The 17570-nt window shown below is 38.3% G+C and overlaps 1 protein-coding gene across 1 annotated transcript; it reads left to right on the top strand.

The window, feature by feature from the left end:
* The first annotated feature begins 1377 nt into the window (after window positions 1–1377).
* On the top strand, window positions 1378–5302 carry LOC143571335 (NADH dehydrogenase [ubiquinone] 1 alpha subcomplex subunit 13-A). Its single transcript, XM_077056789.1, has 3 exons — window positions 1378–1679; window positions 4395–4466; window positions 4966–5302. The coding sequence occupies exons 1-3, from the start codon at window positions 1465–1467 to the stop codon at window positions 5108–5110; spliced, it is 432 nt and encodes a 143-aa protein (XP_076912904.1). The 5' UTR covers window positions 1378–1464; the 3' UTR covers window positions 5111–5302.
* Window positions 5303–17570: the final 12268 nt, after the last annotated feature.

The raw sequence follows: 17570 nt of genomic DNA, 5'->3' as shown, positions 1-17570 counted from the left end.
TCGTTTATTTTTTTACTTTAAATTTGGTTATTAATTATAAATAATATCTTTTTAAAAAAATCATATAATAATTTTTAGTATATCCTATTTTTATAGGATTTTTCACATCAATAATTTGGTGAGAATAATTTTTAATTTAAGAGATGTTATAACCCGTTTAAGGAATATATGAGTTTGGTAATACCCATACCCGTGAATTCGGGTCTAATGCATGAGAAGTCTCCATTTAAAAATCAAGCAAATCTGGTGACTCCAAAAAAGGAGGGAGCGACCAAATCGCGACACATAGGATTTTTATGTTTTCGTTTATATATATTATAGATAAGATTAAAATACATGATCGGTGCCACAAAAGAGACACCAATATATGTAACTCTTTCTCTTTCGGCTTTGAAAGCACGTGTTTTTCTTTTTTTAAAACCTTTACAGGCCCATTAATTTTTTCTAAAGGTGATAATTTTTTTTCAAACGTTCATCAAATGTACATAGTAAGTACATGTATGTGAAGATTCTTAATTTTGTTGTACGTAACTGTCCTAATTGATTTGGTTTAAGTCCCCCTTATACATATTATCCCGATCTTTACTTTTTTGTTTTTAAACCAATAATAATTGTTCCATTATACTAAATTAACATTTGTTTTCATTGGACCCAGTTAAAATAAACAGTTTGAACTGGGGTTTAATAAAAAAAATGGTACGAAAGTTGGGACAAGTGACAGTTATTTTCAAAGCTGAGATTATTATCGGATAACTGCATTAAGTTGAGATTATTAAAACCCAAATTTTCTATTAATTTATCAAATTCAAAATTCTGTAATATTAACGATGTTTAAAATTGGATAGACATGTGTTAGAAAAGTAACTTAACCAAATAAACATTATACCAAAAATTCAAAATACACATTGACTCTTCATTCTTCACTTATAAACGTTGACAACTACGCACATCAAAACTTGACATTATGTAATCTTTAAGACATAAAGTGCAAAATCCGCCGACCGCATATATCTAAAGTGAGCCACATAGGCATCTAAATATGAGCCACAGTAAAACGTCAAAGATGAACCGACCGAACAATCACCCGAGAAGAGAACTTCACCCATGCCTCTCATAATGTCTGTGTGGCTCAGTTATATCAGTTCCTTTTTAAATTTGTGCAACCGATAATTTTTACACTCGGTGCTTATTGTTGATAGGTGTCAAGATGTTAATGGTTTATTGTATGATGAATGGCCATAACTCATAAGTAAAAACCTAAAAATCAATATTTATTATTTATTTGTTTTACAAATTTTCATTGTTAGGAAATGAAAACTAAAATAAAAAACGAACTGCATGCGCAGATTAGTGGGTAACATAAGCGCAGGTTAGACAGAAGCACCAGTGTCGTCAAAACCTGAGCTCTGTGCAACCAAATCTCCAACAGAAGTATTATTATTTTGGTGAAGAAGAAGAAGAAGGATGACTGAGGCTGCGATAAGGAATAAGCCAGGCATGGCGAGCGTCAAGGACATGCCTCTCCTCCAAGACGGTCCTCCTCCCGGCGGCTTTGCTCCCGTCCGCTACGCTCGCCGGATACCCTCCAAGGGCCCCAGCGCCGTGGCCATATTTCTTGCGGCTTTTGGCGCATTCTCTTGGGGCATGTATCAGGTCGGCAAGGGCAATAAGATTCGTAGGTAACTAACTTTTCTTTTCTACTAACACTACCCTAGGGTTTGTATTATTATTATTAGTTAACTCATATTCGATTCAAGTTAGGGCTTATTTTGTTTCATGGTTGAATTGGAAGCTTAGTTAGTTTGAAACCTAAATGTTTGAGATCCAATCGGTTTAGAATTTTAGATCTTAGCTGGAGGCTATGATTGATCTTCATTATCTTATTTTGCTGATAATTTGTGTATTTGAATCTACGATAGAGTATATTTGAATTTGCTAGTCTGGAAATTGTTGTTTATTCTTTTTGTTTATGCACACTGTTATTTTGACATCTTTCTTGGAAACCTGACTGAAATGATAAACATTCTCGATCGTCTATTTGGCTTATGTTGCCAACTAGTAAAATGGGTGCAGGTACCATGACTTTGCATAAATGTTTTTAACTTCGGTTTTGTATAGTCAATTCAGTTTGCGATTGAACTTAGTGTTTATTCGATTTCGGAAATTTAGCTTAAAGCGTAAATGTATGACATCTGCTAGAATTGTAGAAATTGGAATCGGTTTGATTTGACAGTCCTGATTGATGTATTTGATCTAAAGTAGAGTAAATTTGAACTTTACTCTGCACATAATGTTTCTGCGTTTGCATTTGGTAGTCTATTTAACAATGCAGTGATCACAGAGTTCACTTGATGAGTCTACTGTTATCATTGACATATTTCTTGTAAACCTGAAATGATAAACAGTCCTAATCGTCTAATCTTGGTTTTAAAAAGCGAGAAGTGCACAAAAGAGACGGGCTCTAAAACCGAAGAGTAAAAGCGCTCTGATTTTCTTACACGAGGCGAAAGGTTTTTATATATTTTTAAAAAAATATTTCACAGGTTTTTAGCATCCCCTACCCAATATTAGCTATAAATAAGCTTTATATAGGATTTTGTATATAAATTACCTGCATGTACAACCTAAAAAACATGTTGTACAACAATCTAAAGCATAAAAATTACTGCGTACAAAAAGCGTGCGCCTCAGGTACGCTTTTTTGCCTAAAAATCGCGCCTCTCTTGCGCTTTTTGTACTTTGGTCACCTTGTGTAGGACTGTAGGAAAAAGTGACAAGGTGATGTCACTTTGCGCTTGAAATTTGCTTTTAAAAATCAGGCGTTTAATTGGCTTATGATGGTAAGCAGTAGTTGCAAAACGGGTGCGGATACCGTGATGATATTAGGACTTTGCGTAATGCGTGATGATATTAAACTTGCAACATATGCGTGTTGATCTAGACATTGCAGTCTAAATAGTTACAGTTGACTTCATAACAGGGATAGTTATCACAAACACATAACTTGGTACTTCATGAAATGGTCTGTTTCTGATATTGGCAAATAAATGGTTACCCCTTCATAGAAAACAAGACGATGTAGTGTATATAGCAAAAACTTAAAAAAAAAAAAATTCAGTTCCATACTCACAAGCCTGACAGTTAGTTTCTCGTTTAGTTATTATTCTGTTAAATTAGAAGCACTTGGTGTTGCGTTTGATTTTGTTTAGGTCAAAAATTTTGATCAGCTGTAAGCCTGTAACAGTCCTCAAAATTATCTTAGCTTTAGGGATAAGAATTTGGTCTGTCCTAGGGAAACATGCCCATATTATAATTGTTTGCAAGTGCAACCAGGAAGCGAGAATGTATCGTGATGGTTTAGTTTATCTTGAATATATGATACAAAAGATGTAAAGTTTGCTTTTTTATGGACTAACTAACAATTACTAATTACATATTACAAAATGAGAATTGCAAGGCTTAAGTAAGCTATGCTATCAATATCGGTGCTATAGCGGTTATCGGCCCTTCAGTAAAATAGCGGTCAAAATAGCGGTTCCGATATTTACCGCTATTTTGCCGCTATTTGACTATCGATATATCGGATTTATCGGCGAGTTTATCAGTAAAATATTTTTGACCCAAATTTGTTAAAACTTTTTGGCCCAAACCCTTACCTTTTTTGGCCCAAAACCTTACCTTTTTTTGGCCCATAGCCCAATTCCATTTGATTTAACCCTGAGCCCTAAATCTGACTAGGAGCAAAAGATCACGCTATAGATGATGGTGATGCTACAGTTGAAGTGGACGATCTTGAACAACAATTGGAGGATTTGGTTGATGTGGACTCGGAGGATGATTTCATGGCTTTCGATTAATTGATTAAATCATGTCTTAAATTAAAAATATTGTTATTTTGTGTTTTGAACTGTTGACTTTTATGATTTTGGTATTAAGACTTAAGTATTAATATATCACACACACACACACACACACACACCGCTATCCCACCACAATAACCGATATCTCAGATATCGGTCATTGACCGATATCCGCTATTTTTTGGCATTAACTGCATAGTAAGTAAGTACTGAAATGTTACAAGACTGAACGAAGTTTACTTATGAACAATAGAACAACAATATTGATTTGAAATTATTATTATGAAGTTGTAGAAATGTTTAATGTTTTAGGACCAGTTTTTTTGGGATGTAATAACTGGTCTTATTCACAACTGAAGGACCGCGCCTAATTTGACTCTTCAAACTACAGTTCCAACCGTTGTAGTTGTGATCCACTTTGGGCTCGGTTCTTTTGCCTTCTAGGTTACTACTTATCTATTAAGGTTTCTACATTTGACTAGTCTTCATGAACGATAGCTACAATCGTTGTATAACACGACCTGTATTGTTTAGGGCAATAAAGGAGGAAAAGTATGCTGCGCGGAGGGCTATTTTGCCCATGCTTCAAGCTGAAGAGGATGAAAGGTAAGCACATATATGTTTTTGGCTTAATATTTTAGTACCATAACCTTTTTTCAACCTAATGTTTAGAATAATGAAGTCCTCTCAACTTGTACAAAGTACACGAAAAGTAACTTGTTTTTTATTTTTATATGTTAAGATCCGTATAACTTGTTTAAAATGTACATATTTGTGCCTTTTAAAATAATTAGTTGTTAACTCTTAAAATGGTCAAAACTTGATAAAGTGGCTAGTTTTAAGTTCGAATGCTTTAATAATTTACAGGTTATTATTTAAATTTTTTAAAAGTTGCATTTTGGAGTTTGGACAAGTTTAGGGACTTTAATATACAAAAAAGTTTAGTGATGTTTTCGTGTATATTTGGCATGTTAAAGAACCTTAATATAACAAAACTAGGTTTAGGGACTTTTTTGCTCAATATAATATAAAAAAGGATGCTGGTTTTTATATGGTATTAACCTTTCATTATTTGGAAAATAATTAGCTTCAATACTTGTTTTAGATTTGTGAAAGAATGGAAGAAATATTTGGAGGAAGAGGCTCGGATAATGAAAGATGTGCCTGGGTGGAAAGTTGGTGAAAGCGTTTATCATTCAGGAAGATGGATGCCTCCTGCAACAGGTGAGTTGCGACCCGAGGTTTGGTAAAGCTATTGATGGATGACCCATGAGTGGTTAAGTTCATGTCACAAGGGAAAAAGACTATTTGTAAAATAAATCCACAACAATATGTGGTATGATAATGTGTCAATCTTCTTGTTAAGACATATTTTTTACGTTTGTACTTTATCCTTGTTATATTTATAAAATCTTGATGCTACTCTCAAAGCAAGAAAGTAACCGCGAGTGTTAAAGGTGGTATATGGTGTGATAGGTCATCACCGAATAATTCACAAAATTTACAAAAACAACCGCTATATACGAACACATGTTGTATGTTGTGACCTGAAGCGGGTGGGAACACCCGTATATGTAGTACACAAGGACAAAAATGATCAGAGACATCAAGTATGGAGGATTGCGCTACATATACTTGTGACGTGTTCACTACTCTTTTCTTCCTTAACAAGAATAACCCTTTATCAATTGAGAATTATGGAGTCCCTATTGAGTATTGATGTTGATGTTCAAATGCTATACAATGAGGAACAAGCTAAAGCGAAGTTGAGCATGGCATCATCTCTTGATAAAATCAAAGTGAAGTTAGCTTAGGAATTAGCTAACTTTCAAACACAAATTAAAAGCGATCAAACATTTCAATAATCAAACGAAAGCTTTCTATGAAACTGAAGAAAAACAAATTACTCTTCATCCATACAAGCCACATGGATATCATGTAACAATGGCAATCATGAAGAAACGTGTCTTACGACTAAGGCTATATCCTTGTTTATTGTTTGTAATTTCTAATTTACATAATGCTTGTTTTAGTATTTGGGTTCTGATTTATGTAGCTTTGAATATAATTAATTTTAAGTTTTGAAATGTCTCAGTTTTAGAAAATTTAAATATAATATAAAATATTCTTTAACTAGTTTGATCCTCCCGTGTTACGGGTGTTTATTCAAGTTTTTGTTTTAATCGTTTTGCTATTTTATGATGATTTATTTTATTTTTTAACGTAGTTTAGTTTTAATTTAATACATATATATTAGTTTGTTATTATATTTTTTAGCGTTTGAGTTTTTTCAATTGAGATGTGTATGTTTTTTAGATTTTTAACGAACAAACATAAACGGACACGGGCATGTTGATTTTTGTAAATGAACAAACATGAACACAAATATTTGTCTAATGAAAAAAAGGATGTTAATGTAGTTTGACAATGATGGATAATATCGGAAGTTAACTGGCGATGTAGATGATAGACCAACAACAGAGAACATGTAAAAGAGATAAATTAAATTAGGGTTTAATAATAGTGTTTACCAATAAATGAGATCTTATAACTCACTTGAGGGTTATTAGGGTTTGGTAAGACCCATAACCCGTGTAAATTATTCTTTGATGATTAAGGGGTTATTTTACAAATAAATGAGATGTTATAACCCATTTAGGAGTTATCCGGGTTTGGTGAGACCCATAACCCGCAAAAATTATTGTTTGATTATGAAAGAGTTTCATATATATATGAGATGTTATAACCCATTTAAAGACTATCCGGGTTTGGTAAGACTCATACCCGTGAATTCGGGTCAAATGCATGAGAAGCCTCCATTTAGAAATCAAACAATCTGGTGGCTCTAGAGAATGGGGGGAACAACCTGAGAGCGACACATAGGATTTCATGGTAGACAATGATATAGATAGTTAGATAGATATTTTCTATTAATTTAAATAGTACCAAAATAAAATAAATTGGTCTGTATTATAAAAAGGATTTGATTATTAAAGAAGATAAACTAGTGGGATTTCCTATGTATTGAGATGTGTATTCGGTATCGGTTCAGTTCGTTACTATATTGGTACGATACTGGCACTATGTACAACAACCAAAATAGATAAAATGATCGAAAACCATAAACACGAATGTCAGTATCAGTGCAGATTGTACAGATACTAGTACCAATTTTATTCAGTCGAAAACGATTTGGGTCGTCATGGCACTAGTAGGTACGTGGAGAAGACAATTAAAACAAATACAATTACAAATTTTGTTCGGTTCGTCATGGCCGGTGTCCAGACGATGAGCGATAAGAGGATGCTCTCTCTCTCTCTCTCACACACACACACATACACACACACACAAATATATATATATATATATATATAATGAGACGGTAAGGGGACTTTAATCACAACGAGGCTTTATAGATGAGGTTTTTAAAGCACCGTTTTCTATGTGACGGTGATGTGGAGGGGCGATAAAGCCCCTACACAACATATAGTGATGCAGTTTTGGAAGCAATCAATGGTTCGAGAAACTCATGATTAACAAAGATGATAAAACCGGCCAAAGGTTCCAAGAACAAAGTTCTTATAATTCAAATTCAATATCAAAAAGACAAAAACTAATGAAAACGTTTACAATCAATCCTATATACTAGACATGAAAAGATAAACATAAAAATAATAAAAGATATTAAAAATCTAAATTTTAAATAACGAGATAATTCTGTATCATACTCCCCGTCTTTGAGAAAAACTTGTCCTCCAGATTTGCCTTCCTACCAAAGCCATCGGCACTGGCGAAGGATGGTTGGGGCCAGGGGTGGCCCCGGCCCCCTCCGATTTTTCGCGCGTTAATGTAAATTTATCAGTTTTCGTCCGAAATTTTTTATACGTAGTGTAAATTTACCTGTTTTCAACCGAAAATTTGATCCCGGCCCCCTCCGGTTACGGATTTTTAATATGTATTTTCGCCCGGCCCCCTCGACATCTCCGACCAAGCTTCACCACTGGCCATCGGGATCAAATGAAACATCAATCCGACTTCTATATATTATTATAACCATAATCAACCATTCAACCCAACCAATCCAGCTTCATGTGTCATTTTGCTCGGTTTTTGACTTGTACCACCTGGATCGAATTGCTGAATTTTGTTAAGATGTCTACCTGCTTCCATATTAACATGGCTAAACCTGATGAATAGCACTTCCCCGCGTTGTGTTAACCTTAACCTAATATTATCTAGACCATTCAAACTAATAAGCCCATCACCACTTTGTTGTTCCATGTAGGTAAATAGCATGTGGCACATCTTCTTTCAATCCATCATCTTCAATTTGATTATTAACCATATCAAAACTAGTTTTACGAAAAAAAACCCTTTTCCACTTTTTTTCCTTCTTGAATATCCAAAAAGCCAACCATATTTGAAAAAATAATATTCCTTTTTTCCATCAACAACGATTATATCTCCTGTAGCTACCGAATAACCACCACCTTCAATGCCTTCAACATTACGAATATTAGAAACCAATTCATCGCCATATTTAACAAGCACATTTATGGGTTCTAATTCATCATCACCAACAATTACATTTAATATGGAGTTCATTCCATCCTCACCTTCATTGGCAACTCCATCATCAGTAGCTCTATGGTCACCTCCATAGCTTACGATGGTGCTAAACTCAGTTTCCATGGGTGATCCGTTAAGAACATGTTTCACAAATAAACATTCATCTTCATCGAAATCACTTCCGTCTTCATCAAATTTTGGACCATCTTTCGATACACACTCGTGATAGATCGGTTCGTAGAACCGAGGTGGGTGATAGTAAAAAAGATGATCCTCTCCGTTGTTACCTTCGTCCCAGACGACAGTGCTCAACTCGGTTTCCACCTTACGCATCTCCCGTTGTAACTCGAGATCACGAACTCGTTTTCGGAGCCGTTCAATCTCTTCAAGATCGTGAACTCGTTGTCGGAGTCGTTTAATCTTCATAAGATCTCATGGGTCGGAACAGACTCCACCGCTGCCTCGTTCCGCGACTCTCCATGAGCAGGTGAACAGAATATACTCCTATCGTTGCCTCTGTTGGCGATAAGGATCAAGCTATTTAATCAAATTCTGGATTTTATGGGTTAATTGAATCAAAAAATATGGAAGGGGGGGGGGGGGGGCTGATGGTGGTGACGGGAAAGGAAAAGGGAAGAAGAAGATTTGAATAATATTTGCAAACTAGTCCCTTGGGTATTGCTTGGTGATCACAAGTTGCTAAAATACACATATTTTACTTACGAGCCACGTGTAATTACGATAAAGATAAAACCGAAAACATAGTTAATAATTCAACGCTTTTTATTAAATAGAAAGATCTGATTACAAATGGGTCATAAAATGAGTACAAATACTAGTTTGAATTTAACGAATGTCACACATATCCTCCAAGGTTTAAAGGTTTTCACCTTTCTTACGAACTAGAGTTTCTACACTCTCGCCTGTAGCGCACGCTATCCAACGTATAGTCCGGGGCAGCGGGACGAGTACACGCTTAGTGGCTGACAATTTCGTTGTTTTTAGCTATATGAAGGATCCTATGATTTATGGTAGATGTACCATACCACCGGTTTCTAACATTTTTATGTTATCTTACCCTTGGGCTAAATCCCGGTTTGGGCGAGTCCCCAGTTAACATCCGTATATTGGGCCAGTCCCCAGTTTTTGGGCTTGTCCCCAGTTTTTGGGCTTGTCCCCAGTTTGGGCTTGTCCCCAGTTGCACGAGCTTGTCCCCAGTTTATTATTTGGGCTTGTCCCCAGCTTAACGGGTTTAACCCCAATTAATATTATAAGTTCTTTGTAACAAATGTTCTAAGTCCGATAACAAGAATCTAGACTTATGGATTTAAGATCCTTAGCTTATTTCTACAAGGATCACCGAAGGTTCTATAACTATGGCAACTTAGGTCTACTTAGACCTTATGGTATGATTTCTATTTGCCCATTTACATTTGTTTAACTAAGAACCTTATAAATATTTCTGGTTTGAAGATTTCAAATCTTTAAATTTTTTCTAAGGATATTCTATCCTAAATTTATCTTTTAATTACTTCTCTTAAGGATATTCTATCCTAAAATGTTTGCTCAAGATTGTTTCTTAAACTTTCAATAAAACTAAGATTATATCAAATAAGCTTTCAAAAGAATAAATAACAAAGCAAATAGTCAAAAGATATAGATTATTATTAATATAAGTCACCTGGACTTATCCAAAAATTTTAACCCGGATTTCACCATACAAAAGATGGACCATCCATCCGGGTTAAGGCAAGTTGTTACTAACTATTAAACTAAGTGTAGGAATATAAAAGTCAGAGGTAACAAAGGTTTCATCCCCACAAACAGAGGATCCATCCACCCTCGGTACCCTTGAAGATTGTCTTGAGGATCACTGATCCTTAAACCCTAATCACTACTGTCTATTACAAACCATAACCATTGTTCATAAAAACGTCATTAAACAAAATAAAGAAAACGGGCTCGGGCCTTGTCTTCTGTATCTTTCATCACCCGTTTACGCGACTGCTTCACCCTCCGCGGTTGCTTCCTTTCTTTCCTCAGTCTCAACAACATCCTTAGCCCCGCTAGTTCCAGCCTCGTTTCCCTATGTCATCTCCACATTCTCTTCAACACCAAGAGCCTCCAGAGCAGTCTTCGACTTCTTCACGTCCCAGGTCACCTTATCAAAAGCAGGATCACCGGATTTCATCGCCATCTTGATCCTTGCCTGTAGCACTGACCTGGCCGCCCACATCTTTGCCTCTTCTGTGGCCTGCTTCACCTCTTCTCGACGATGAGCTTCTTCTAAGGATAGTTGATCCTCCAAATGCTTGATGTCCTTCGAAAGCTGGATTAAAGCTTTATCCTTTGTCACCACCGCAGTTCCATCCCAGACAACTTCTCACTCATATGGTTCACAATTTTCTCATAATGGTCTTTGCAAGTGTTCACAGCCTATAGCCAACAGTTCAATCAAGGTTAAAAGGATATTGGATCCTTAAATTCAAGACGACAGAATACAAGATACTTACAGTGAGGATCACGTCAAAGTGGGTTTCAGGCTCAGAAGATCTCTTTCTCTTAGAAGCAGCTGACTTGGCTCTGGTAGTTGCAGACTTTGGATCAGAAGTGGTTGTCGCTTTCAAAGCCTCCTTTTTGATAGTTTGGGGAGTAATCATGCTGTCGATGTCCTCCAAAGAAAACTTGCTAGCAGACTTCTGAGACTTTTGAGCACCTACAAGGATAAGTTAACAGATAAGTATTCTATCTAATATTATTTATTTCAAATTATTATACTAATCTTACTTTACATATTGGAGTCTGAGGAGATTTCACAAAAAGCTTCGACAAATCGGGCTTGAAAAGTTCTAACCTCGGTGCAAGGAATCGTTTTGTTTTCTCCTCTGTTCCAGGTATCTTAGCCAGGGAAGGGAAGTTCTCAACTGCAAATAAAGAAGATTCAAAGTTAGATCAGTCATGTCTTTGTTAAGGATCCAGGATCCTACCCTTTCTGACCCATTTTGATGGTAGGCCGGCCCCGCCGGGTATGGAGTCGCGTTTGACAAAGAAGAATTGATTCCTCCAAAAGGAATCATTCGTAATGACTTTTAAAATATGTTGGGGTTGTCGAGGTTTGGATTTCAGAATGAATCGGCCAGGACCATGAGTAGTAAGGGTATAAAGATGAAACAATTCCTTAAGATCGAAGTCGATTTTTTCTTCCTCGATAAGTCTTTCAATGGTGCCTATAACTCTCCAAAGCATTGGCATAGCCTGGATGTAGGATATACCAGTTGATTCAAAGAAACTTTGTGTAAAAGGATGGAAAGGATATCGATAACCGATGAGAAAAGGGCAAGCCGGAAAACACACCCAACTTTGAGAATAGACATCACATCGAACGCCGGAATCGTACGGTCGGAACACGGTTGCCAGTGGAAATAGTGATCGGAACTCATCAATCTCGGAGTATGTGAGCTTGCAGATCTCAATAGACGGATTAGCTATAAGGTTTTGAGGTTGCATCTCCGTCAACCCGGAGTCATCGGAAAACTGATCGGACTGGTTAGAGGGAGGAGAAGAGGAAGAGTTAACTGGTATTATTAGCAAAATAATAAAAGAGTAAAGATAGAAAAGAAGGATACTTGCTGAACGGCCGAGATATGTGATTATAAATGGATTACAGGAATCACATATATAGACGGTTATGATTATATCAAGGGTTGGATGATAAATGTCTCTGACGGCTGTCTTATCAACTAATCTTTTGTAGCAAATTTGAATTTCAAAATGCCAGCTGTAAAGCATAATACCCGCCATTTTGGGGGCAATTGTTAAGCCAAATAAATTTGACTCTAAGGATATGTTATTCTTATTGACATATACGGATCTATTATCCTTTTGAAGGGCTCCGGAACTGTGATAGGATCGAGGATCCTCAGGTGTTGGTATTATTAACGATTGTTTCTTATGTGTAGGCTGATATTTATCAAGTACAACGGCTCTAAGACTAAGTCCACCATCTATTTCACTACTGGACTTCAACGGCACGTGGTCGAAAGACACGAAGGAAGAGAGTGGAGAAATGGCGGATTTATAGGGCTAGTTAGTTAGTTGTTGAATTTTCTTTTCATTATAAAACCGAGTCTATGATCAACTCTAGGTCACACAATTACACTCGCACTCTTTAGCTGATAGCTCTCTGTAATCACATTCACTTAGCATTATTGTACTCGTTGATCATAAACTCCACCCATTGTAACCCTATTTTTCGTTATTAATAAAGTGGTGATAGACAATTGTCGTCACCCGAGGTTTTTTTCCGTTGATCTAAACAAGATCAAGGGGTTTTTCCTCGTAACAAATCACGGTGTTCATCTTGATTTCATTCATATATTCGTTGTTACCATTTTAGCACTAAATCTCACAAAACAGATTTGGATACATTATCCTTCACAGATTTTTGTCCAAAACAGTAATAACGCTATGATATTATATAGATCCAAAACCGCTAGATCTAATCATGAAACGACGAGCTGACACCCTAAATCGTTAAAGTCAGGATATTCGGATGGAATAGGATATAAACCGATCAAAATATGAGCTTAAGGGTCACCCTAGCTCAGATCTGGATCGAACGGGACGAAAAACGGTGCAAAACGAGTGAGATCTCGCTTTTCCGGCGAGATCCCGGTTTTCCGGTGATGACGGCGCCGGAAAACGGCGTACGAGGTTAAAGGGAATGTCAGAGAATTAAGAATATTAACGAATGAACCTTAATTCGTTATGCCATTTGTTAAGAAAGAATAACGAATGAGCTTCGTTCGTTAAGCAATTCGTCAAGCAATTCATTATGTCATTGGCTACGGAAGGATAACGAATGAACCCTCATTCGTTAGAAGGTTCGTTTGTTATGATGGTTCGTTCGTTATAAAGACCAATTTGTTATAAAGGTTATTCGTTATAAAGACAAATCCGCTATAAGGGCAAATTCGCTATGAAGTAACGAATGAGTCCATTCGTTATGAAAGACAGAAGCAACGAATGACCCCCCACCCCCATTTGTTAAAGAACAATATAACGAATTAGAATTTGAAAGAAAGACAGAATCGTCTCTGGACTTAAAAAGAATGAGTTAATGACATAATAGCCCCTGGACTTTATTAATTAATGAAAGATACCTTAAAAGTTAACGAGTACGATTAACTAACCGATTAAAGATTTATGAAGTAAAACCGACTTCGACGCTTAGGATTAATCAAGAAAACAGTGAGGAATGGCTAGAGCGGTATTTAATATTGTGTTTATTAAATAGTTAGTCGCGCACAGCTAAAGAAAGGAATAACCATTAACAGTGAACGTGTGACACCCGGTAAATTCCCAATCCCTTAAACCAAGTAATCAACCTAAATATTAGGTAATTATGTTATATGCGCCCTGCGCAAGCACGCCATGTTAGAAACAGCGCGTGCATTTGTTATGTGCGCCCTGCGCGAGCACGCCATGTTAAGAACCAGCGTGAGCATATGTTATATGCGCCATGCGCGAATGTTTTGGCTTTATGTTTTCATGTACCTTAACGTTATGTTGTCTAATGGGTTGACCATCCCGCATGATGCTAAGGCGGGTGCATCCTAAATCGTTTATGCGCGTGCGGAAGGGAACTAACCTCCCCGCATGGCGGGAACATTGAGAGCTAGTTTGTCTGAAGCTCCAAGATGGAATTGACTTCAACATAACTGATCACTATGTTGAAATACCAAGACCACCTGGAGAATCTACAAATGAAACTCAATGTCCCTGACTGCGAGAAGGTCACGCACCTACCCGCAGCAAAGAAATGTCCTTCACGCAGAAAGCTATGCGCACAAAGTAATACGCGCAGAACACTTAGTCTATTCTCCAGACGTAAGGGGATTACTCCCGCCCAAAAGGAAACAGTAGCGTGTTTCAGAGATTTTCCACTTTTTACTGTACACTGACAAAAGTACCTGAAAAAGCACACTATAACACGAAAAGTCAACTGTCAGCCACCCTATTCTCACCAACCCCAGACCTGCATGTCCTGACCAAATCAAAATCAAAATCTTTTATCCACTACTCCACTCTTAAATAAATAATAATAATTTCCATACTTTATCATCATTACACCTAGATATGAAAAGATTACAATCCCCTAAAGCAAGGGATTGTGTTCCCTTGAGTTTGCCTATAAATATGTAACCTAAATTATCACCCAAAACACACTTCAAACTTCTCTCTTAAGAACTGCAAACTTGCACTAAACATCTCCCAAGCATCCGTTATTTTCAATTCCGTTCCAGTTACTAGACCTTCAATTCAAAGGCCAACACCAAGAAAACCCGAATCTCGATTAATCCCTTAACAAGAACCTCAGGTGAGTCTCACAGCCCCTATTCTCGCTGTTTTCACTGTTTTTAAACTGTTTTCGGGGCGAGGGACACGTACTTAAATAATGTTTTATCATGGTATACTTACAAGCTATGCAAGCGATTATGTGTTTAAATTATATTTCATGATGAGCAATGCGAACGGTTATCTAAGGTTTTCGATGTATGTGCGCTAGAACTCGAGTAAGTGATCACTTTACCATTGGAACTCTAAGGGTAGGGAGTGCTGGTTTGATCCGCCCACTCGTAGGGGTCGCACCACTTACACAGACGAGTGCCTAGTATGGTCATGGGGCAGTACTATGGGTTTGAGCCCGCTCGTAGAGGTCGCTCCTCTTACGCAGACGAGCGCCTTGTTTTCCGGCACAACGTCTGCGCGTAACCCGCGGGACGGTATTATTCGCTCGTAGTGGCAGCGCCACTTACACAGACGAGCACGATTTTTCAGAAGTGACCGCGCGTAACCCGCGGGACAGTATTACTTGTTTCGCTCGTAGTGGCAGCGCCACTTACACAGACGAGCATAGTTCCCAGAAATGTTCGCGCGTAACCCGCGGAACGATTTTATCAGAATATGTTGATAGAACTATGTTTTACCAAGCATGTGTTTTAATGATGCTATCAGAATTATGTTTCGGAATGATTTGTATCAAGATTATGATGCAATACGATTTATCAAGTTACTAAAACTTGTGAACTCACTCAGTTTATACTGATTCAAATGTTTTACGTGTCTTTCAGGAGATAACTAAGTAGCGCATGGAGTCACACTTAGAGCACCTCACGCTGAACATCTAAAACTAGCTTTTTGGAAGACTTTAGTTCTATCCCTTCGATGCGCGTGGTTGTTCCCGCCGCGCGAGGGGATATGGCGTGGAAATCTTCAACAGTTTTTATACTTGGATGTTTTTATGTAATTTTTAAACAATGTAATGTATTTGTATTAAACATTTCATGCACAATGAAAATCTTACTTTGAATGTTTGCAATGGCCCGTGCTTAATTATCAATCCCCACTCGCGCGCGCCCGGCTGTTTCCGCCGCCCAGGGCCGGGTGTGACAGATTGGTATCAGAGCACTGGTTATAGCGAACTAGGAAAAGAAGTTTTAACCTAGACTATAACCGTTGGGGAATCGCATGAAATATTTTTCAAAGAAAATATTTTCAAAAGAAACTATACACACACTTAGGAACACGGGTCACACAGTGTCTAGTGAATAAATATAAAGAACATTATGTGCTCAGAGTAAATGCGCTAAGTTTAATATATTTTCATTCTCTTTTAAAGCGAGAATGCCTCCAACTAAAGCCAAGGGAATTACCATGACACCCGAGGAACTCGCGGAAATAATCGCGCAAGCGATCGCGACGCATGAGGCCAGCAAGGCCGAATCAAGTCAGGGTCGTCAGAACGAGACCCCAGAACCCGAATCAGGAGCCTTGGACAAAGGATGCTCCTATAAGACATTCATGGCCTGTAGGCCTTGGCCATTCAAGGGTACCGAAGGGGCCATTGGGCTCTACAACTGGATTGACAAGATGGAGACAGTTCTCTCCATTAGCAGATGTAGTGAGAACCAGAAGGTTCTTTACGCGACATGCATGTTCCAAGAAGCAGCTTCGTCTTGGTGGAAACTTCAAGTGAAGACTTTGGGGCGAGAAGTTGCTCTTCACAAGACCTGGGAAGAACTGAAGGAAATGATGATGAAAAAGTTCTGCTCTCGCGCAGAAATCCAGAGTCTGCAGCAGGAATTCTGGAGCCACACAATGGTAGGAACGGATATCGACGCCTACAACAACCGGTTCAACGAGCTTTGCCAGTTGGTGCCAGACCTGGCAAACACGGAGGAAAAGAAGATCGAGAGGTATATCTTTGGGTTACCTCCTGTTGTTAGGGTTCCGCTCAACGCCGCAGCGCCTCCAACCTTTGATGAGGCGGTAGCGCGGGCCATCACCCTTACAAGGGATACGGTCCGTGCGGGTATGTTGACTACGCGCGGAAACGAGCAGCGAACCTCTGACTCCAAGAGGAAATGGAACTCTCACCACCGAGGGTCCGACTCCAAGCAGCCACCGTTCAAGAAGCAGGAAAGCGCAAGGGCTTACGCGATCCAAGCCGCGGAGCCATCAAGGAAAGGATACAGCGGGCCTTACCCATGGTGCAACAAATGCAAGTTTCACCACGAGGGTGAATGCGCGAGCGTCACGTGCGCCAAATGTAACAGGCCAGGGCACAAGACGGTGAATTGCCGTGTCAGAGAAGCTGGAGCGAGCGACAACTGCTACGCATGCGGAAAACCGGGGCATTTCAGTCGGGATTGCCCGCAAAGGGGAAACCAAGCTCGCGGGAGAGCTTTTGTGATCGGCGCGGGTGAAGCTAAAGAAGAGCCGAATGTGGTAACCGGTACGTTTTTGCTTAACGGCCATTTTGCATCTGTCTTATTTGATACTGGCGCTGACCTAAGTTTTATATCCGCTGAGTTTAAAAACTCCCTAGGCCTAGCAACCAGTAGGCTAGACACGCCTTATACTATAGAACTAGCCAATGGTAGGCAGTTATGCGCGAACGAAAGAACTGAACAATGTGTAATAGTCATGGAGGGTCACGGGTTCAACATTAACTTGTTGCCAATAGACTTGGGAAGTTTTGACATTGTGATAGGTATGGATTGGTTAGTCGAGAACCACGCGGAAGTTATTTGCCATGAGAAGCAGGTTCGGGTCCCACTGTTGAACGGAGAAACCTTG

Source organism: Bidens hawaiensis, unplaced genomic scaffold, assembly GCF_021521415.1.
Source record: "Bidens hawaiensis isolate Kalapana, Puna unplaced genomic scaffold, B.hawaiensis_p1.1 tig00001336_1, whole genome shotgun sequence".
NCBI classification, from domain to species: domain Eukaryota; kingdom Viridiplantae; phylum Streptophyta; class Magnoliopsida; order Asterales; family Asteraceae; genus Bidens; species Bidens hawaiensis.
The sequence above is the reverse complement of the archived record's forward strand: the minus strand, read 5'-3'. Positions and strand labels throughout refer to the sequence as shown.

Bases quoted from the DNA above. Each gene is read 5' to 3' on its own strand.
- LOC143571335 (XM_077056789.1), top strand. From the start codon at position 1,465: ATGACTGAGGCTGCGATAAGGAATAAGCCAGGCATGGCGAGCGTCAAG. The intron at 1,680-4,394 runs GTAACTAACTTT...TGTATTGTTTAG, and splicing joins AAGGGCAATAAGATTCGTAG to GGCAATAAAGGAGGAAAAGT. The intron at 4,467-4,965 runs GTAAGCACATAT...TACTTGTTTTAG, and splicing joins CAAGCTGAAGAGGATGAAAG to ATTTGTGAAAGAATGGAAGA.